Raw genomic sequence first — 21,755 nt, forward strand, 5'->3', positions numbered from 1 at the left:
CATATGGACTTGAGCCTACTTTCAGGAGGTCAAGGTATAGGACACTAACCCTTTGCGACATTCAAGTCATTAATAAGAATAATTCCAGATAGAAACAAGTTTTTTCTTTGCAAGTCAATCTGCTCAAAATAAGATCAACTGTAACTTGATGCTTAGGGTTACTCATGAGCTGTTCCACTTATAATTAAATTAAACAATTTAGAAATGTTTACATAGTTAATTAAGTAACTGTAGTCCACTGACGAAGAACTATGCAATGTCAAATGGGCCATATTCTAATATAAAATTAGGTAAAAGTTGTGAGTATCCATTTCTTAATTTAAAGGGATCCGTAATACGTACAGTCAAGGTGGTCAGAAATACATCAGGTAGGGCTGCTATTATTACTTTGGGATTTTGATTCATGCTTTGAAAATAAAGATTTCAACATAAAATGAGCAATATATATTTAAGATAAAATAATTTTGACAAATGGGTTAGCATTCTAAAATAGAACATGTATAGTCTGTTGAATTCATAATGTATGGAAGATAAGGCTTTTGTTTATAGTCATGACTGTTAAGTTTACTCTATATATTATTGTGCTTACACTGGAAGTTCAAATAGTCAACACTAATTTTGATATACTGTGTAGCCAAATGCGCAAGATGTAAAACTGTATTGTTGACTTAGGTTGTGGGCACAAGGTGGTGCTGTTTTGCCTGTCTTGTTCCGAACTAGGAGGTTTCTTTACATCAGTTCCTGGGGCACACAAAATTCTCTGGTATAACTATTTCCTTAAAAGCCTTAGAGTAGAAAAAATTCTAAATTATACTTTATTAAAGAACAAAAAATGTCCTGCAAACTTTTACATCTTTCATTAAGATTTTTTATTGAAGTATAGTTCTATGGACCCTCCAGATGTGTGATCTTTGACAGCAAGTTTTAATAGCTATTCCATTGTAGGAAAGATCAATCTTGTTTACACTTGTGCCCACACATGCACAATTCCTGCAGAATTTATTGAATAGTAATCAGAAGCAGCAACCCAGGTTACATTTCCTCTCCTTAACCCAGGGGATCTGAGGTCAATTATTTTACCAGCCCAGCTAAAACCAATGAACTGTATTGGGGATTGAAGCTGACATCATCTTAGTCTATTCAATAGATAAGCTTGGTGTTTCATTAGGGGTGCAAAAAGAGCAAAATATAAAAAGCAATCCATCATTAGGGACAGTGCAACTGAGCACTTGGATAAATATGAACTGATCAGAGAGCGCTAGCATTGTTTTGCAACAGGTAAGTCATGTCTAACTAACCTAGTTGACTTTTTTTTGAAGAGGTCAGAGAGTGTCTATGGATGTCATTTAAATTGACTTCCAAAAGTATATTCAACATGGCTCTAGTTAGCAAAAATAAAAGCACATGGAATTGGAGATAACCTTTTGACATGGATAGAGAATTGGTTTGAAGGTAAGAAACAGACAGTAGGGATGATGGATGTATACTTTCATTGGCAGGATGTGACTAGTGGTGTTCCTCAGGAATCTGTACAGGGGCTTCAGCTTTTCACTACTTATCAATGACTTAGATGAAGGAATAGGGCACCATATACCCAAGTTTGCTGACAATATTAGGTGGCACAGTAAGTACTGTAGCTGGGAGCAGAATGTTGCAGATGCACACTGATAGATTAAGTGAATGGGCTAAACAGTGGCAGATGGAGTTCAATGTGGGGAACTCAAGGCCATCTGCTTTGGAGCTAAGAAAGATAGATCAGAGTATTTTCTAAATGGTGAGAAAATAGGAACCATGGAGGAGCAGAGAGATTTAGGGGTCTATGTACAGAACAAAGAACATTACAGCACAGGAACAGGCCATTCGGCCCTCCAAGCCTGTGCCGATCTTGATGCCTGCCGAAACTAACACCTTCTGCACTTCCGGGGCCCACATCCCTCTATTCCCATCCTATTCATATATTTGTCAAGATGTCTCTTAAACATCGCTATCGTATCTGCTTCCACCACCTCCCCTGGCAGCAAGTTCCAGGCACTCACCACCCTCTGTGTAAAAACACTTGCCTCGCACATCCCCTCTAAACTTTGCCCCTCGCACCTTAAACCTATGTCCCCTAGTAACTGACTCTTCCACCCTGGGAAAAAGCTTCTGACTATCCATTCTGTCTATGCCGCTCATAACTTTGTAAACCTCTATCATGTTGCCCCTCCACCTCTGTCGTTCCAGTGAAAACAATCCGAGTTTTTCCAACCTCTCCTCATAGCTAATGCCCTCCAGACCAGGCAACATCCTGGTAAACCTCCTCTGTACCCTCTCCAAAGCCTCCACGTCCTTCTGGTAGTGTGGCGACCAGAATTGCACGCAATATTCTAAGTGTGGCCTAACTAAGGTTCTGTACAGCTGCAACATGACTTGCCAATTATTATACTCTATGCCCCGACCGATGAAGGCAAGCATGCCGTATGCCTTCTTGACTACCTTATCCACCTGTGTTGCCACTTTCAGTGACCTGTGGACCTGTACGCCCAGATCTCTTTGCCTGTCAATACGCCTAAGGGTTCTGCCATTTACTGTATACCTCCCACCTGCATTAGACCTTCCAAAATGCATTACCTCACATTTGTCCGAATTAAACTCCATCTGCCATTTCTCCGCCCAAGTCTCCAACCGATCTATAGCCTGCTGTATCCTCTGACAATCCTCATCATTATTCGCAACTCCACCAACCTTTGTGTCGTCCGCAAACTTACTAATCAGACCAGCTACATTTTCCTCCAAATCATTTACGTATACTACAAACAGCAAAGGTCCCAGCACTGATCTCTGCGGAACACCACTAGTCACATTCCTCCATTCAGAAAAACACCCATCCACTGTTACCCTCTGTCTTCTGTGACTAAGCCAGTTCTGTATCCATCTTGCCAGCTCACCTCTGATCCCGTGTGACTTAAGAAGTCTCTTAAAAACTAGTGAACAGGTACAAAAAGTAAAAAGGCTGATGGAATGTTAGCCTTCATCTCAAGGGGTTGAAATACAAAGGAGTGGAAGTTATGCTACAGTTCTATAGAGCTCTGATTAGACTGCATTTGGTGTATTGCATTCAGTCTGGGGACTGCATCTCAGGAAGGATGTATTGACCTTGGAGTGGGTGCAGTACAGATTCACCAGAATGATACTGGGGCAATAGGGTTAAATTATGAGGGCAGATTGTACAGATTAGGCTTGCATTTCCTCAGGTATCGCAGATTAAGAGTAATCTAATTGAGCTGATTGAAAGATACGATAGAAAGAAACTATTTCCTCAGGTAAGGGAGTCCAGAAGAAGGGGACATAAGCTTAAAATCAGAGTTAGATTGTTCAGGGGTGATGTCAGGAAGCAGAGTAGTGGAAATCAAGAACTCACACCAAAAAAGCTGGAGTCTAGGTCAATGGAAAATTTCTAAACTGAGATTGATGTATTTTTCTTAGTTAAAAGTATTAAGGGATATAGAACCAAGGCAGGTAAATCGAGTTAAGATACAGATCAGCCATCATCACTGTTCATTACTTTTTTCTTCTTTAATATTTTCTATCATTCTCTAAAGTGCTTTGGGATGTTTTCCATCTTAATCATTTTAGAATATATTAAAAATGCTGAGGTGGTCACAATAATTCTACGGAAAAACACATTGTAAAGTGTCAATATGTACAAGCAGTACTAGTCACACCTGTAGCTGGTATTGAAAAGAGACCTTCCAAGGTCTCCAAGTCAGATATATCATGGTAACATTAGCACGACAAAGCAATTCCTGAAATCGAAAATAATTGTGAATAATGCTACACTTCCATATAATGGCCCCTGTAGGCTTTGCAGCACCTGGATATTTCCAGTAGATCCTGCTGGGAGGCTGAATAATAATGGTCAAGCACGTGAAGCAGAAGGCAACTGAACACCTGCCCCCAACAGACCCCATGGAACTATAATGATCATATTGGAAAATGTTAGGATATGAAATTTTCAGTTTCCTCAGAACCTTGGTGCTATTATATAAATGCAAGTTTTCGTCATTGTTTATTGATTTTCTGATGGAGTCAAGAGCAATTTTTCAATTTTTTTCTGAAATTAGCCACAGGTTTTTTCATCACCCCAGGAGTTAGCATTACTATTAGTTGGAGAGAGTTAGGATTGCATTGACCCTAATAGTCTTCTCTCATATGCCTATTGAAAATGATGCAAAATATCCCAAGAGAACTCCATAAAAGTAACTCCAAGAACTTTGGTTTTGTGGATATTAATACTGACAAGAAAAAAGATAATAATAAATGACCTTTCAACTCATTTGTATTACAATTGGAATAAACTAGTTTTTACTGATTTAGGAAAATTTAAGTGATCGATAAAAATGTTAAATATCTTTTTTACTAACATGACATTAAATTATTTAGAAAATAAGACATGAACCATAATTAAGGAAAGCTAAATCAATCTGGAGTACTGCCTGCTGCAAACCTGAGGTGACATGGAAAGTAAAATCCTAGATTTTTGTGCTTCCTTGGTGCTCAGTGTGGAACATTGAGAACAAATGTTAAATTAAGCATAATAAAGTCCCGGGAGTGGAGCAGTCAGTGAGCGCAAGGCTGGTGAGTAGAGTGGTCAGAGCGGGCGAGGCCCATACGCAGAGTGGGAGCAGCAGCAAGACAGATATAACAGGTATATCGTGAAGTGATGTTACAGAACAGGGTGTCACATGGGGTAAATATACTGGTGAGCTTTTAATTTTATTTAAATTAATCAACTATAAAGAAAGACTAGATCAATTCATTAGCATAAAATTAAAGCCAATGATAAATCAATTATAATTCTATAATTAGTGTTCAATTAATTAATCAAATCAAGGTGAAGTTAAAATTAAATAACAAGGGATAGTAAGATTCAAGGGTTCTGAATTATTCAGTAAATTAACATCTGAAGTATATAGATAATAAGAGTTAAGTAAAACCCTTCAGGTAGTTCCCTATAAAATAAAGTGATGTTAGTACAAGGGAAGCAACCAAATAGTGAGTAGCTGGTGAGTCTTTATTTGAGTAAGTTTATTTCTGTTAAGGAAGTTAATAGTCTAATAAATAGAGACATGGCAGGGCATCTCAGCCCTGTGGAGTGTACATCCTGTACAATATGGAACTCCAGGACGCTTCTTGTGTCCTGGACAACCAAATGTACAGGAAATGTCATCAGCTAGAGCAGCTTTAGCTTCGGGTTTCGGTACACCCACGAGGCTGAGAGTTTTGTGGATAGCACATTTCTGGATGTGGTCACCCCGCAGATTATGGTTATGCAGGCAGATAGGGAATGGTGACTGCCTGGCAGTTAAGGAGGAACAGGCAGGTAGTGCAGGAGTCCCCTGAGTGTATCTCGCAGTATCATTGCTGAATACTGATGAGAGTGATGGTTCCTCCGGGGACAGCAGCCAGAGCCAAGTCTACAGCACCATAGCTGGCTGAACTGTACAGGGGGTGGGAGGAAGATGGGAAAGCAATAATTATAGGGGATTCTATAGTTAGGGGAACAGACAGGCATTCTGTGGCCGCAGATGTGAATCCAAAATGGTATGTTGTCTCCCTGGTGCCAGGGTCAAGGATGTTACTGAGTAGCTGCAGAGCACTCGGAGGGGGGAGGGTGAACAGTTAGCAGTTATGGCCATATCAGTACCAATAACATAGGCGGAAAGAGGGAGGCGGTCCTGCAGGTAGAGTTTAGGGAGCTCAAAGGTGATAATCTCCAGATTACTCAGGGTGCCACACGCTTGAGAGTATAGAAATAGGATAGAGCAAATGAACACATGGTTGGAGAGATGGTACAGGAGGACGGGGTTTAGATTCCTGGGACATTAAGACTGGTTCTGGGTGAGATGGGACCTGTACAGACCAGACGTGTTGCACCTGAACAGAGCCGGGACCAATGTCCTTGTGGGGCAGTTCCCCAGTGCTGTTGAGGAGGGTTTAAACTAACTTGGCACGGGGATGGGAACCAGGAGTTAACATTAGAGAGGAAAAACAAGGTGGACAAACAACTGAGAGAGAGCACTAGAAGAAGAAATAGTATAGTAGTATATTGGAAAGAAATAGTATATAATATATACAAACTGGGTGGTTTTATTTTAATAAAAAAAAGTCAACAGATGAAACTCTCCGCCGAATTAAGTTGGGTCAGAGCAAGAGGGAATACAATAAGGTCTAAATTAGGTTGACGGCACGTATGTGAACGCACAGAATGTGATAAATAAGGTCGGCGAGCTGCAGGCGGAGATAGCCAAGTGGGAATATGATGTCATGGCAATAACAGAGACCTGGCTCAAAAAAATGGCAGGACTGGGTAATAAATATTCCTGGATATAAGGTGTCAGGAAAGATAGGGAAAGAAAGAAAGGAGGAAGGGTGACAGTATTGATTAAGGAGAATATTACAGTTTTGGAGAGAGAGGATGTCCTAGAGGAGTCAAGGACAGAATCTATTCGGTTAGAGCGAAGAAACAATGGAGGTACCAGTACACTACCATGTGTATTCTATAGGACACCAACTAATGGGAAAGATATAGAGGAACAATTTGGAAGGAAATTATAGGGAGGTACAGAAACGATAGGGTCGTTATAATGGGGGACTTTAATTATCCTAATATAGAATGGGATAGTAATACTGTAAAGGGCAGAAAGGGGAAGAGTTTCTGAAGTGTGTTCAGGAGAATTTTCTGGAGCAGTATGTTTCAGGTCCAATGAGGATGGAGGCATTGCTGGATCTCTTTCTAGGGAATGAGGCGAGTCAAGTGGATCAAGTGCCAGTAGACAGTGATGATAATATCACAAAGTTTATGTTGGCTATGGAAAAGGACAAGGAGCAATCCAGACTAAAAAAATCATTAATTGGAGGAGGACCAATTTCAATGGGACGAGAACGGATCTGGTCCAGGCAAATTGGAATCAAGGATTCGCAGGCAAAATTGTAATGGAACAAAGATTTCCTTGAAAGAGGAGAAGGTTCGGGTACAGTCTAGGTACATTCCCACAAGGGGAAAAGGTGGGACAAACAAAGTCAGAACTCCCTGGATAATGAAAGAGATAGAGAGTAAGATGAAGCAGAAAAAGTGTGTGTATGACAGATGTCAGGTTGAAAATATAATTGAGAACCAGGCTGACTATAGAAAGCTCAGAAGGAAAGTGAAAAAAGAAATGAGAAGCAAAGAGAGAATATGAGAAGAGACTGACAGCCAACACAAAAGGGAATGCAAAGTTTTCTATATGCATATAAATAGTAAAACAGTGGTAAAAGGAGGGGTGGGACTGATTAAGGACCTAAAAGGAGATTTATGCATAGAGGCAAAGGGCATGGCTGAGGTAACAAATGAGTAGTTTGCATCTGTCTTTACCAAGGGAGAAGATGCTGCCAAAGTCATAGTGAAAGAGAAGGTAGTTGAAACACTGGGTGGGATAAAAATTGTATTAGAATGTATTAGAAAAGCTGGCTGGCTGGTTGATAAGTTCCAAGAACAGATCAGATGTATCTAGGATAATGAGGGATGTAAGGGTGGAAATTGCAGAGGCACTGGCCATAATCTTCCAATCCTCCTTAGATAAAGGAATGGTGCCAGAGGAATGGAGAATTGCGAAGGTTACAACGTTGTTCATAAAAGGATGTAAGGATAAGCCCAGCAATTCGACCAGTCGGTTTAACCTTGGTGGCGGGAAAGGTTTTAGAAATGATAATCCGGGACAAAATTGAGAGTCACTTGGATAAAGGTGCATTAATTAAGGACAGCTGGTACGGATTTGTTAAAGGCAAATTGTGTTTAACTAAGTTGATTGAGGTTTTTGCTGAGGTAATAGAGAGGGGCTGATGAGGGCAATGCGGTTAATGTGGTGTACATGGACTTCCAAAAGGCATTTGATAAAGTACCACATAACAGGCTTGTCAGTAAGTTAAAATCCATGGAATAAAAGGTACATGAATACGAAGTTGGCTGAGTGTCAGAAAACAAAGATAAGTGGTGAATGGCCGTTTTTTCAGATTGGAGGAAGATATATAATGGGGTTCTCCAGGGCCCTCTGCTTTTCTTGATCTAGACTTGGGTGTGCAGGATACAATTTCAAAATTTGCAGATGACACAAAACTTGGAAGTATTGTGAACCACGAGGAGGATAGAGATAGACTTGAAGGAGACACTGACAGGCTGGTGGAATGGGTGGACACGTGGCAGATGAAATTTAATGCAGAGAAATGTGAAGCAATACATTTTGGGAGGAAGAACAAAGAAAGGCAAGATAAAAATAAAGGATACAATTCTAATGGGGTTGCAGGAGCAGAGGGACCTGGGGATATATGTGCACAAATCATTGAAGGTAGCATGCCAGGTTGAGAAAGGGGTTAATAAAGCACCCAGACTCCTGGGCTTTATAAATAGAGGCGTAGACTACAAATGCAAGGTTATGCTGAACCTTTTATACAAAACACTGGTTAGGCCTCAACTAGAGTATTGTGTCCAATTCTTGGCATCATACTTTAGGAAGGATGTGACGGCATTAGAGAGGGTGCACAAAAGGTTTACAAGACTGGTTCCAGGGATGAGAGACTTCAGTTACGAGGATAGACTGGGGCTGTTCTTAAAGAGAAGGCTGAAAGATGATTTGATAGAGGTGTTCAAAATAATGAGGGGTCTAGACAGAGTAGATAGGAGAAACTGTTCTCATTGGCAGAAGGGTCAAGAACCAGATGACACTGATTTAGGGTGAATGGAAAAAGAACCAAAGGTGACATGAGGAAAAACTTATTTTACTCATTGAGTGGTTAGGATCTGGAATGCACTGCCTGAGTGTGTGGAGGAGACAGATTCAATCATGCCTTTCAAGAGGCTATTGGATCATTATCTGAAGAGAAAAAAATTGCAGGGCTACAGGGGAAAAAGGTGAGTGAATGAGATTAGCTGAATTGCTCTTGTAGGGAGCTGGCACAGACATGATAAGCCAAATGGCCTCCTGCTGTGCTGTAACAACTCTACGATTCAATAAGATAATGCAAATTTGCAAGCAATGCTGTTGCAACCAAAATGGCAGTTCTAGCAATCTGGTTTGAGCAGACAATTTTAAATCATAACCCTGAAAACTATACAATGAGGGCATTTTAAATTTTGCATATTTATTCTCAATTAAAATCTATTTATGAATTGTATTAATTTTAAAGTTGATCTGAATGACTGCTTTAAATAAACAATTCACAAACAATTCAGTAGGGTACATTAGTTCACATTAGTAACTGGCTTAAAATAGCACGTCTTACCTATGTCCTGGTGCTGACCTAAACCTTGAAGATGGAACTAAAATTGGATCATCATCACTGTCATCAGTTTCCCGATTGGCAGATGTTCTAGCAGATTCATCCTGATTACTCAATCTTACTGGTTCTGATTGTTGCTTGGATTCAGTCATTTTACTGCAATTCTCACTACTTTCTGTACTTTGGCAAGATGCTTCTTCTTGCTGTTGTAGGCTTCCCCCATCTAAACCTGCTGAGGAAGACTGGCAGCTAGAATCTATTACATTGTCCTTGCTCTCTTTTGTTGTACTTTCTTCTCTATTGTTTTCATCTACCTCCACATGCCTCACTTTGCATACTCGTTTACCTGACTGTTCAGATGATTCAGTTGCCGAAACATCTATAAGAAAGCATATAAGATATAGTAATGAATCACAATAGACGGATTCAAATTTCGATTCAAAGGGTCAATTCATGAATAGCTAAATCTGCATTTTAAGGATCAGATGGAGCCACCTATTTTCTCCACTAATCCTGGAGATAATAACCAATCAACATCTCAGACAACAATTTTAATTAACAGAATCAGTAGCTATTCAGAATACTTGTGCATTTGCCACTTTTGGACATTAGACTAGATGAAATAAGTTAAACATTGTAATAATAGGTATTACAAACAGATAAAACAATTCAAACACCATCAGAAAGTCACACCATTGCCACACTCTCCACTGAATTATTGGTGTCTGAACACATTGGGTGAGAAATTGGCCTCATTAGCACCCATTTTTAGGGCGCTATGAGTGCCTTTGGAGCTCCAACCTGGCATCTGTGCATATTTGGTGGTTTGAAACAAGTGGCACCATTTTGGAGTCAACACTCCAGCCCATGCCCTCTCAAACTTGCACAGCTGAACACACATTGAGCAGCAGGAAGGGCTTCCCCACCAGCACTAACTAACCGTGCAGGTTTGTTGCTGGTTGATTTCTTTCAGCTGTTATGAATCTACAAATGGTGCTTGCCACAGTTGTTTCAAGTTGCAAGAGTCTACAGGGATAGGTGTGGCAGGTTCTTAAGGACTTTTTGCTGACTTCAAGGATTCTGCACAAACCAGTTGTTCCCAGACATGGATACACTAGTAAGCATTCCCCTTGGAAATCAGCATGACTTGGAGAATGAACAGCGGCCATGCACAGCAGGACAAACTGCTGGAAGAGAAGGAGAAGGACTCTCAGCAGGAGACCATATCCACCCAGGGTGTTCAAAGAGCAACTCTCCTAACTGAACCTTAGCGAGGAACCACACATGTGACGTCTGCATTTCAATAAGGACATCCGCACTGATATCTGCCATGATGGCAGCAGTTTGAGCTTGCATGTTAGCACTCAAGTTATTGGGTGACTACTATTTGTGCTACAATGGAAGCTGTGACATTGGCCATTATGTTTGGACCATAAGTGTGCGAGTGGAATAAATAAAGTGTGCGAATGGAGTTGGCCACTTCCATGCTGGAAAGGATACATTCTAAGTTCTGTGCAAAGCCGAATGCCAAGTTGCTGCTGAACTCCTTTATGCTCCCTGACGCTAACCACAGGCTGTCAGACTTCCCAAAGCACCAAGCATTTCATTGTGCATACCCATCAGCATTCTTCTGTAGGCTGCCCCATCAAAGTCCACATCTGAGTTCTCTGCAACAGAACCTGTGCAAACCATGCCCTCAGCATGTTGGCACCTGCACTGTCCTTGCTCCCTGCTATGTCGGAAGCCCACTCATGCCCAGTGTCTCACCACATGCAGATCCTGTCTCATCTATCCTGGAAGATACAGTATCTGAACTGGTAACTGTGAGTGTGAAATCAAGTGACGGTGCTGTGTCTTCATCATCACTCTCTTCCTCTTGTTCCTCCATTGCCTGACCAAAGTACACTGCTTAAAAAGACACAAGGGTAAGGTTGTGGTGCAAGGAGTTGGGGTGGGGGGGGGGGGGGGGGTGGCGAGTAACAGGTGCATACTTACACCATCTGCAGCTTATAAATATGAGAGTGTGGGTGAGGGGGGAAAATGGGACGTGAGAAAGAGGATTAAGTTTTAGACTGCTGTCATCTTCTATGGTTTCAGCCCTGCCACTGGGCATGGCCTCAACAAATGGACATCCTAATAATGGCCAGCACTGTCTCCTCCAAGGGGATTGGGATGTGCAGGAGTATCTTGTCTCCTGCCGGTTAGCTCCTGCTGCCACCGGTTGTGTGTCACCTAGTTCTGCAAGAGAGGGGGAACGTGCATCAGCAAGTGTTGTGTATTCTGTTTGGCTGATGTAACTGTCATTGTTCAATAGTTGGCAGTGTGTGTAAGCTGTAAAATGTGGGTGTGAGGCTTGCAGCAGTGCTAAGCGTGTGAGGGTGGGGTGAATCATATGAATGTTAGGTATGAGGCCTGATTGATAGAGATTGTTGGTAAGTGAGTGATAGGGATGTGGTATTTGAGCAGTGCTTAATGCTACTGGTGCGGTTAGTAGATATAGCATTTGAAGATGCATTAACTGACAGTTACCACTCATGTGAGGTCACTAAACTTCTTGCGGCACAACATCCAGGTGCTAGGACTTCACTCCTGGCACTGACCTCCACGGCCATCTGCTTCAATTGCCTTTTGACTATGAGCTGGATTTTAAATCTTTGCCAATGCCGGGTACGGTGGCCTGGGAGGTGGGGGTGGGGGGGGGGGGGTGCAATGAAGACATGAACGGAGGTGGCCCACCACCAACTCCGGCAGGCCCTGTATCGATCGCGGCCAGGCCTTTTGGCGGCGGGACCTGCATTAAAATATGTTAATGACTACTTACCATGCAGGCCGCAGCAATTCTGCCAGCAAGTTGGTAACTTCATTCTGGCAGCTGGCAATTGTGGGGGGGGAGGAGGGGGGGGCGGGTGGTGATAGGAAGGGGAAAAGGACAAAAGGTTCTGAACTTTGTGGGGGGGGGGGGGGGGCGGGGGGAAAGAGGTCACATTTTCAAGGTAAGTATTTGGCGGGGGGTGGGGGAGGGCAAGAATGATGTGCAATGCCATTGTGGGCGGTGGGGGGGAGGGAGTGAAGAGTGCACGGAAAGGTTATTTTATTCATTTTTATAATCTTTAATGTAACTATCCCTTTAAAATTTAAATGTTCAATTAGTGCTCCAAGTCCTTTCCATTGCCGCCTCACCCGCCCCCTCCACATCATTGGGGGGGGGGGGGAGGGGGGGGGGACGGCTGCCCCAGACATGGTAATGAGCTGCCGCGTTTGGAATCGCAGCGGCTCTGCGATCTGGGCCCTGTGCGTGCGGGCCACAAATTTTTACGCCTGCCGCCTACTTCAGCAGCGGGGTTTTAAAATGCAGCTCCATATGTCTGAAGGACCTCCTCCCCACCCCCTGTGGACAGAGGACATCTTTCCTTCTTTCCACCTCCTCCAAGACTTCCACCAAGACTTCCAATGTAATGTCCAAAAACCTTGGATCCCACTCATTTTTTCCCAGGTTAGATTCCCTTCAACCATGACTCCTAGCACCAGCTCCAGCCACAATTCACTTACCATTTAAAAGGTGCAGGCTAGCTTTAAGCTTTGTATGCTAGCTTTAAGTGGTGCTAGGCAATCACGATGTTGGCCCCCTGCTCATGCATCCAGCCAATGGACAATGCAGTTAGCAATGGCTGGGTGCAGAGATCATGGAAATGAGCAGGCAGGACCAAACTTGGCATGCTGCCTGCATTTCAATAAACTGGCGTGGATAAGTTGTGCATCGCAATACCCGCATCCATTTTTGGGGGCTATCCAATATAGCCTCCCTTATCTGCTAAGAACTGAATGGCTCCCACCAGCCCTACTAAATTCCTCTATGCATTCAAAAATAATGTTTCACTGTGGTTCCTGCCATATTCAGCAGTTACTTGGTTGCTATCTACCATCATAAATGCGGAAGCCTGAAGTAGTATTTCAAAAGAGTAATTAAATAAAAATTGACTGGGTGAGGAAGCAGTGACCAAATCTACTTTAAACTGATGGGACCAAAGTTTATTTGCCCTAATGTCTGTTAAGAATCCTAAGTACAATGAATTAAATTTGCTTTCACATGGCTCCGAATGGGCATAAACATATAATGAATATATGCTAGTGCTTGGGAGGCTCACTTAGAGGCCACAGCTGGCAGATGCAGAAAAATGAGGTCCCAGTTGGATTGTGACACACTGTAAAGGGAACTTTACCTTCCACTTATTCAATGCTAAATCTGACCTGGAAGTGCATGTCACAGGCAACGAATACTAAAAGTGTAAAGCAATTCAATTTTCAGAACTAACATATTTCAATTTATTGAACAAACTTCATTGAATGTATAATCAAAAGTACATCATTGATATCTAAAATAGTCTTAACTTAGTAAAAGTTAAACATTTGCAAAAACATGAAATTTGCTAATTTGCCCACATCTCTCTCTTAATATTAATTGTGATAGAATTAATTTCCAGACTAAAGTCTATTTTCTAATTCATCCAATCCGTAATTGCAAACTTCATCTAATTTTCAGAAAGACAACTTGCAATTTGATTTATCAAGGAAGTCAATTTTCAATTACTAGAAGCAGCATACGTAATTTCCATCTCTATCAACATAATGAATATACCCTCCAGGTTTCAAAAAGAAGTCAATGAGCTATTAATTGATGTACTGGAACAAATATTCCTCTGTTCCCCATTACTCCTATATTTTCCAGTATTAATACAGAGCGAAGAGACTGAAAGAATGAATTTCAGTATCTGATGCGGATTAATACATTTACGTTGGTTAGCACTCATGTTTGTTTGATGTGTGTACACAACTTAAAATTTATATTTAGTTCTAGATAATTTATTTGAAATTTCACATTTTTTCTGTAGATCATTTTACACATGTTGAAACATTTAAATTAAATGCATGACTAAAGGTATTAAGTCTTTTTTTTTCAATCAAATTTACAATATGTTTAATAGGCAACATGGTATAATATATGCTAAAATAAGACATACAAATTATCATAAATAAAAACAAAAAAAGCAAATGCTGGAAATCTGAAATAAAAACAGAAATGCTGGAAATGCAGAGCAGATCTGTCAGTACTTCCAACATTGGGATGTAGAACTATTCTGAGGGAAGGTCTAAAGACTGAAAATTTGAAGGAGAGGTTTGATGATGGTAGTGTTGGGAGTCATGCAAGAAGTGAATGTGACCTGGGAAATAATGAAGAATGGCATCACATGGGAGGGAACGGGTTCCAAGGTTTTCTGACGCTGCCCTGAAGGTCATGATGGAGGAGGTGGAAAGGACAGGTGTCCTGTATCCACAGGGGGACAGCAGTCCCTCTAGATTTACTGTCAAAAGGCAGTGTGAGCAGATAGCCGTATGGGGTTAATGCCTATAGGCTAGCACCGAGGACCTGGATGTAGTGACACCAAAATGCAATGATCTCACATTAGTGGTCAAAGTCAATAAATGCAGCTCCAAATCCCATATTCTATCAACTGCACCAGTGACTTTAGTGGTTTCAAAGGAACATAACAATAATGAAAATACACCATCACTTGATTTCACACTTGCAGCCACAAGCTCAGATGCTGACACCGCACATATCTTGGAGGATAACAAAGAGGTGAGATCTGCATGAGTGGAGACACTGGGCACGAATGCATTGCAGCCAGGGCAAGGGCAAGTAAAACACAGGTGCCAACTCACCAGAGGGCAAGGTCACACAGGAGTTCTGCTGCAAAGGACTCAGATGTGGACTTCACATGAGACAAGCTACAGAAGGCAGCTAATGGGAATATACAACAAAACGCTTGGTGCTTTTGAGAACTCGCCACAAAGTCTGTACTCAATGGCAGGGAGCATGGACGAATCTGGCACTAACTGGGGCCAGGACTTTGCACATAGCTAGGAGCCCATCCTTTCCAGAATAAGCACACTTATGAAACCAACAATGATGTAACATCTGATGGCTGATGTCTCACCTTCCATTGCAGCACAAGCAGCATCCACCCATTTGACTGCTGTAGTGGAAGCTCAGACTGCTGTCATAGAAGCTCAGACTGCTGCAATTATGGCTCTAAATAAAAGTGTGTAAAGGGACTCCCAGGGTGCCACAGCACTCCTGCAAACTGTTCCCCAACAGATCTGCTCCTGAAAAGGCCCTCTGCAAATATGGCACCCCTGTAGAGAGCCCTTTTCCCCTTCCTCCTGGTTCTTCTAGCAGCCCGTCCTGCTCTGCATGGCCTCTGCTCATTCTCCCAATCATTCTCAATGCCAAGAGGAAGCTCTACTAGGCCACCCAAGTCTGGGAGCAACAATGTTGTGCAGAAGCCTTAAAGTCGGCAAAAAGTCCTTCAGCACCTCCCACACCACTTCCTGTAGATTTTTGCAACTTGAAACAACAATGGGAAGCGCCAAACACTTGTATAATTGTACCAACAGCCAAAAGAAATTGACCAACAACTAACTTTTAAATAGTGCTGGTGGCAGGGTGGTCCTTCATGTTGCTTAACGCATGTTTAGCTGTGCAAGGCTAAGAGAGTGCAATGGTTTGAGTGTGGAGATCCTAAATGGCAGCACTGGAGTCAATTCAGCATTGTGCTGATTGATGTCATGATCTGCCAGCTCTGCATGCTTCTGATGGACCCTAACTGCATGTGCGCTCACACCTTCACCAAGCATGTGTCTGGTGCGGTCCATGTGGAAGGGTGCGCGCGCAGAGAATGGCATCTGTCGTGTACCAACGGCGAATTTTGCACCCTATGATTCTACGGTGCCTATTTAAAAAATAATACAGATACTGACTGACCTATGTATAACCCATCATCTATTTGTATACCTTAATATAAAACAAGTAACTTTGCACAGTGAATTAGCATTAAGCTGTTCAAAAATAAACCGGAAAAGGATTTTTTCCTGTCCTAAAGATTTATTTTAATTGATTAGAAGTCAGTTTTCTTCTTTTTCATACATTCCAAACATCTAAATAGATAATCCAGGAGCAACAAGTCTTACTTGAATTCATTATTTCTTCTGAAGGCTGCCCAGGGCTTTCTATTTGTTGTGATTCTTCCCGATTACTTTGTTTGCTTTGAATTCCAGTTCCCCTTGAAGTTGAAGCTGAACTGCTCCTAGCATTTTTAATAAAAGGAGCTGTCAAAACAGACCAACAAACTAATATTCAGACTACTGTAAGGAGAACTCCAACACTCACTGGGATAATTATTCTGCAGTTTCGCATTTTACTCTGTTTCTTAAAAACTTTACTGTTTGTGAAACATCAATAGCAGTAGAAAGTGACAAAGTTAGTTACATGCTACAAAGAATATCAATGCAACAATAAACTTCCAGACCCTCAAAAATGCTATACCACGCTGGTATCCCTAAAGTTCTGACTTCTGTTATGAGAAAACAATCAAAATCCTAAAATTATGCAGGTGGACATTCGCCCCTCTGAAATAAATGTTTGCCTCAGCAACGGCACAAACTAATGATCACTAAACAGACAAATCTGAGAAGCTTTGCCAACAATCTATGGCATTAACAAGGTGCAAAACCCACTTCTATTTAGGTATGTTTGAAAAACAGTAGATTTTCAGTTGGGAGTAATTTTTAAAAAATACATAAATTTACTATTTTTATATAATTCTAACAACATTTATAATTGCATTTTAGGTTCAACCACAAGGTGAACATCTAAACAACCATTGAAAACATTGACTGTCATTTTTGGACCTTAAACAAGACGATGAGGTTAAACAATATGATAGACGTAAACATAAAAACTGTTTGAAGATTAGCAAACTGCTAACAAGATTGTTGATGAGTAATACATGCTATACTTACCACTCATCAGTAAAGTCCAGCTTGATTGTGCTGGTAGTGGTTCCCTCTGTACTATAATGCAAACTAAGAACTGGTTCAGCACCCACTGCTCTGAAGCTAGAACTATCAGCACTACCTGCAAAAATTAAAATCTCACATAAGAATACCTTTCACAGGACTGACTGCACATCATAATTAGTTACTTAATTACAAAGAAATACTAATTCGTCACAGTATGACCAAAAAACCCTTAAAATCCCAGCCTTTTTTCAACTTAGCTATTGGTCAAATTTATAATTCAGAAAAACCCACCAGATTAGTTTATGATTAAATTAATGAATGGGATTTTAACAATTTGAACATTGAGAATCCAAAAAACCCTTTGCAAAAATATTTAGGAAATTAAACTAGAAAATAGAACAATTAATAACTCCTGCCATACACTGAAAAGTATTTCTAAGGAAAAAGTCTCAAATCTATAAAGATAAATATTTAAATACTCATTGAAAATTAATTGCTACTTGAATTTAAAAAAAACTATGTGAATCCAGGCTTTTCAATTGTTTTCTTTTGTGCATAAGGAAAAATGTGAACTTCAAATAATTGAAGCACTCAAATACCGAAACATATTTGGTGTATTGACTGTGCTAATGCAAACAATACATCAGTTGAGTTTAAATATTCACAGAAATATTTATTGCTTACTGAAGTGATAAGTTCTCTGAATCATTGCACAAGCATTTCTCCAGGATTTGTAAAGGAACCAAAGATTATCATTGCTGGTGTCAATGATTTTAATATATACGATAGTGGTAGAAATATCAGTCATCGGAGGTCATGTGTCCACATATAAAACTGAATTTCAATGTTTGGTGCGTCTTTCCAAGATAAAGCAGGCTTTTTTGATCACTTCCTGCTACTAGGAAGCAGCAAACTGGCAGACCTCATACATGGTTAGAAAATAGTTGAAATATGTTTTAATTTAAATATGAAAGTTTTAAAGAAATATTGATATACATGGCCAGGAGTCTGGCCTTTGATAGCAGGGTTTGAGGCATCTATCAAGCCTGCATTTGCTCTGGAAACAAAATTCTAACATAATGGATATAGACATTATTCCCAAAAGCCTTTTCTCCATAGCCAGAAACATAGAATTATGAAATGATACAGCACAGGAGGTGGCCATTTGGCCCATTGCGCCTGTGCATTCTAGATCATAACAAGTCATCCCATTAAAAATAAAAATTCTCCTCTGGTTGTTTTGCCAACTACTTTAAAATCATCTTCCTTGTTGTAGAGATTCAAAGGAAAAGGGGAAAGGAAGGCAAGAGGGAAGAATGAAACACTGGTTGCTTCTTATAATGTGCTGTAGGAAAAGAAAGAGGATCTGTTGTATAATTGCTAATATTGTAGAATTATATCTAACCCAGTCATGAAGATACTAGTTATGTTATGGTTAAAAACACAAACTCAATGAATATCAAATAAATCATACTTTTAGATTAATGATTTAATGGCTCTGATGGAGGGAGGCAGTGGTGTAGTCGTACTGTCACTACTAATCCAGAGCCCAGGCAAATGCTCTGGGGGCATGGGCTCAAATCCCACCACAGCAGATGGTGAAATTTGAATTCAATTAAATAAATTAAGTGCAGGTTTCTCTGAACGCCTTGTAGTTTCAATTCCACAGCATTTGTGATTTTATTTACCTCAGGTTCCCCACCCAAAATGTCAGCTTGACTGACAGGCTTAACAGCCCGTCGGGCAAAGGAAAAAAAACATAAACACGGAGCAGGTAAGTTTAGTGGTGGTGTTGCGGGGGCGGGGTTGAATGTGTGGGAAGAGTTGGGGGGTGATCGCAGGGAAAGTGGGGCGGTAGGCCAGAGATGCTGACAGATCGTGGCGGGGTCAGGAAAAGATCTGGGGATTGCCGGTGATAGGGTTGTTTACAGGGCAAGCTTGTCCAGCCAGGAGGAAAGAGTCCTGCTCCTCTTGGCCCGCAATAAGTGTTGAAAAGGCACTTACCTGTGGATCCAGCCCTTCTAGCCTCCTTTTACTTGCCAGGTTTCCTGAGGTCCAGGAAACCTGGCCAACATTGGTTAAAAATGAAGGCATGCAGCCTCCTTAAAAGATTGGTTGCCACCCCTTGTCCCGCCTCTGTTAAAACTGGAAGTCGGTGGGTTGCGTTGCTGTTTGAAATTTTTAACATTTTTACTTCTCACCGAACCCAAACCACCTGTTTTAGGGGTTGAATTACCCCTAATGTTTCTGGATGGGCAGGTGAATTATTCTCTTTGCAGTTACTTTTGTTTGAATTTGCTGAAGTCATTGGCACATTCAGGTGAAAAAGCATTAAAGTCTTGGAATACTACATTGTTAGTTCAGTACATTAAAAGGTATTAAAGCAAAAAGAATAAAGCAAATATTGGAAATCTGAAATTCAAACAGAAAATGCTGGAAACACACAAGTCAGTCAGTGTCTGTCATTAATGTTTTGGGTTCTGATGAAAGATTACATACCAGAAATGCTACTTTCTCTTTCACAATGCTAATTAATCTGCTGCGTTTTGTTCCAGCATTTTCTCTCACACACACAAACCCACACAATACCCTCCTTCCTCATGGCATCGTCCTTCTCTATCTCTGTAGCCTTCTGCGACTCCACAACTCTGAGAACTCTGCATTCCTCTATCTCTGGCTTCCTTCACATCCTAAAATTCCTCTGACTCATCATTGGTGACCATATCTTAAGATGTCTAGGCTTCAAGCTCTGTAATTCCCTCCCTATACTTCTGCGCCTCTCCATCTCCTCTTTTAAGACTTTCCTTAAAACCTACCACTTTAATTAACCTTTTAATCAATCCTTCTGAAATCTGCTTCTTTGGCTTCTTGTTGATTTTTGTCAGATTATGCTTTTGTGAAATGCATTGGGACATTTTTCTATGATATAAATGCTATACTGATATAAAGGTATTTTAGATAGCAGTAATGTACATATGCTTTTTAAAGAAACTCAGTCTGTTGAGAGAAAGTTTTTGTGCAGTAAATTTTTTTTTCTAGAGGAACTTATTCTTGCAACGAATTTGTTCGCATCAAATGGTTAAACTTGACAACTTGCAAATAATCTCCCCCTATTCTGGGGATGGGAAATGGTTTCAGTGAATAAAGAGAGATCAAAAAAGGTATGAAGCCATTTTTTAAGTGAATTTTATCCTCATTAAGATGAGGATTGAGTCTGACTGGCAAAAACATGTTGGAATTGCCACACTGACACAATCGGGGTTCTCTTGTGATGTTGCAGTTAAGATTCATAATAGGGCACCAGCAGAGTAGTTCACTCTGCATCTGCTCATCCTGTAACTAACCTAGATGATGCCAAAAATGGGTGCAAAAATTTGAATTATATAAGTTTTTAAAAAACCTATGAGGGGTTAAGTAGAAGGGATGAAATTGCTTTAAAATTTACACTACATTTGCAAAGTCTAATTACATCCGATATATGAACAAATTCTTTCACACAGCAAGAATCAAAACATTGGGAGGGGGAATTTATTCAATGTCCATTCAAATAAAATAGATCAGAGTGACAGCAATTTGCCACAACTGAAACCAATACAAAATGTAAAACAAAAAAAAATAAAATTCTTCAGACAATAGATGAAGTCATGGAGGAGTTAATGAAGAAATATGTGCTTGTACACATATCTCTTGCTGCACGCACCCTGTTGCTCATCAAGTGACATGGATCCAAGCTGTTTGTTTACCACAGAAGAAGGGGAATCTGAAACAAAAATTAGATTTAACTTAAAAATTAAATTGCACTTCTGTGAGTATCTTTCCCCAAGCAAAAAAAGCCATAAAAGATGTGAATACCTTTTAAAAAAAAATTAATTTTTGCAAGATGAGATATGGCAGGCTTTACACTGCGAGATAATTAATGTAAACTGGAACAACAAATTGGGAAACGTTTTCTCAGATGTAAAGCACACAATTTATTTCACAATGAGGGTTACATAAATTTCAGTTTGCATGTGACTGTACTGTTTGATATTAAATTGTTCCTTTATGATTGTGAACTTTTGGTACTTAACCAAGCACACGAGTGCTTCCCAGTAGAAACCTAAAATATGAGCTCAGCCAGAACATATAAAAGCACAACAATTAGTCTCAATGCCATAGAGAGGAGAGGGGAAGAAAATACTCTGGATTTTTGCTCCTGAATGATATTGAGTCATCCCATAGAAAAATGTGCAAATGAGGATGGGATTGCCAACACTCAACATCTAGGCTCACACATGAAGAATGGCAATTTGACTGAGGTATTGGAAGGCAAAAGCTTTACTAAAGAGATGGGTTTCAAGAAGATTTCTAAAGGTGGCAAGTAAAGGCTGAGGATTTAGAGTAGGATTCCAGAAATTAGGACTGAGGCAGCCGAAGGCTCTGCCACCACTAACATTGTTTTGTCTTCCTCTGTAACCTGATATAATCTGCCATCAGTTCTGCTATTTACTTTTGATAACCTTTTTTTTTTTTAATAGACTCTAATCAAAATTATCTAAACTCCTATCTGGTCAATTTTAGTTTACAGGTAATAAAAACGTTGGCTACAAAGTACCTTA

The 21,755-nt window shown here is 40.5% G+C and overlaps 1 protein-coding gene across 5 annotated transcripts in view; it reads right to left on the bottom strand.

Annotated features, from left to right (window-relative positions):
- dcaf6 (ddb1 and cul4 associated factor 6) overlaps positions 1-21,755 on the bottom strand; it is a 193,423-nt gene that overhangs the window by 73,058 nt on the left and 98,610 nt on the right. For 4 of the 5 annotated variants that reach the window (XM_068040689.1, XM_068040692.1, XM_068040690.1 and 1 more), the window contains 4 exons: positions 20,858-20,917; positions 17,158-17,272; positions 16,327-16,442; positions 9,301-9,676 (listed from right to left, as the gene is read on the bottom strand). In XM_068040689.1, coding sequence (XP_067896790.1) covers positions 9,301-9,676; positions 16,327-16,442; positions 17,158-17,272; positions 20,858-20,917 — 667 coding nt within the window. The remainder of the gene's footprint in view (positions 1-9,300; positions 9,677-16,326; positions 16,443-17,157; positions 17,273-20,857; positions 20,918-21,755) is intronic. The other variant, XM_068040691.1, reaches the window with a different exon arrangement.

The sequence above is a fragment of the Heterodontus francisci genome, chromosome 10 (genome assembly GCF_036365525.1).
Source record: "Heterodontus francisci isolate sHetFra1 chromosome 10, sHetFra1.hap1, whole genome shotgun sequence".
In the NCBI taxonomy this organism is placed as follows: domain Eukaryota; kingdom Metazoa; phylum Chordata; class Chondrichthyes; order Heterodontiformes; family Heterodontidae; genus Heterodontus; species Heterodontus francisci.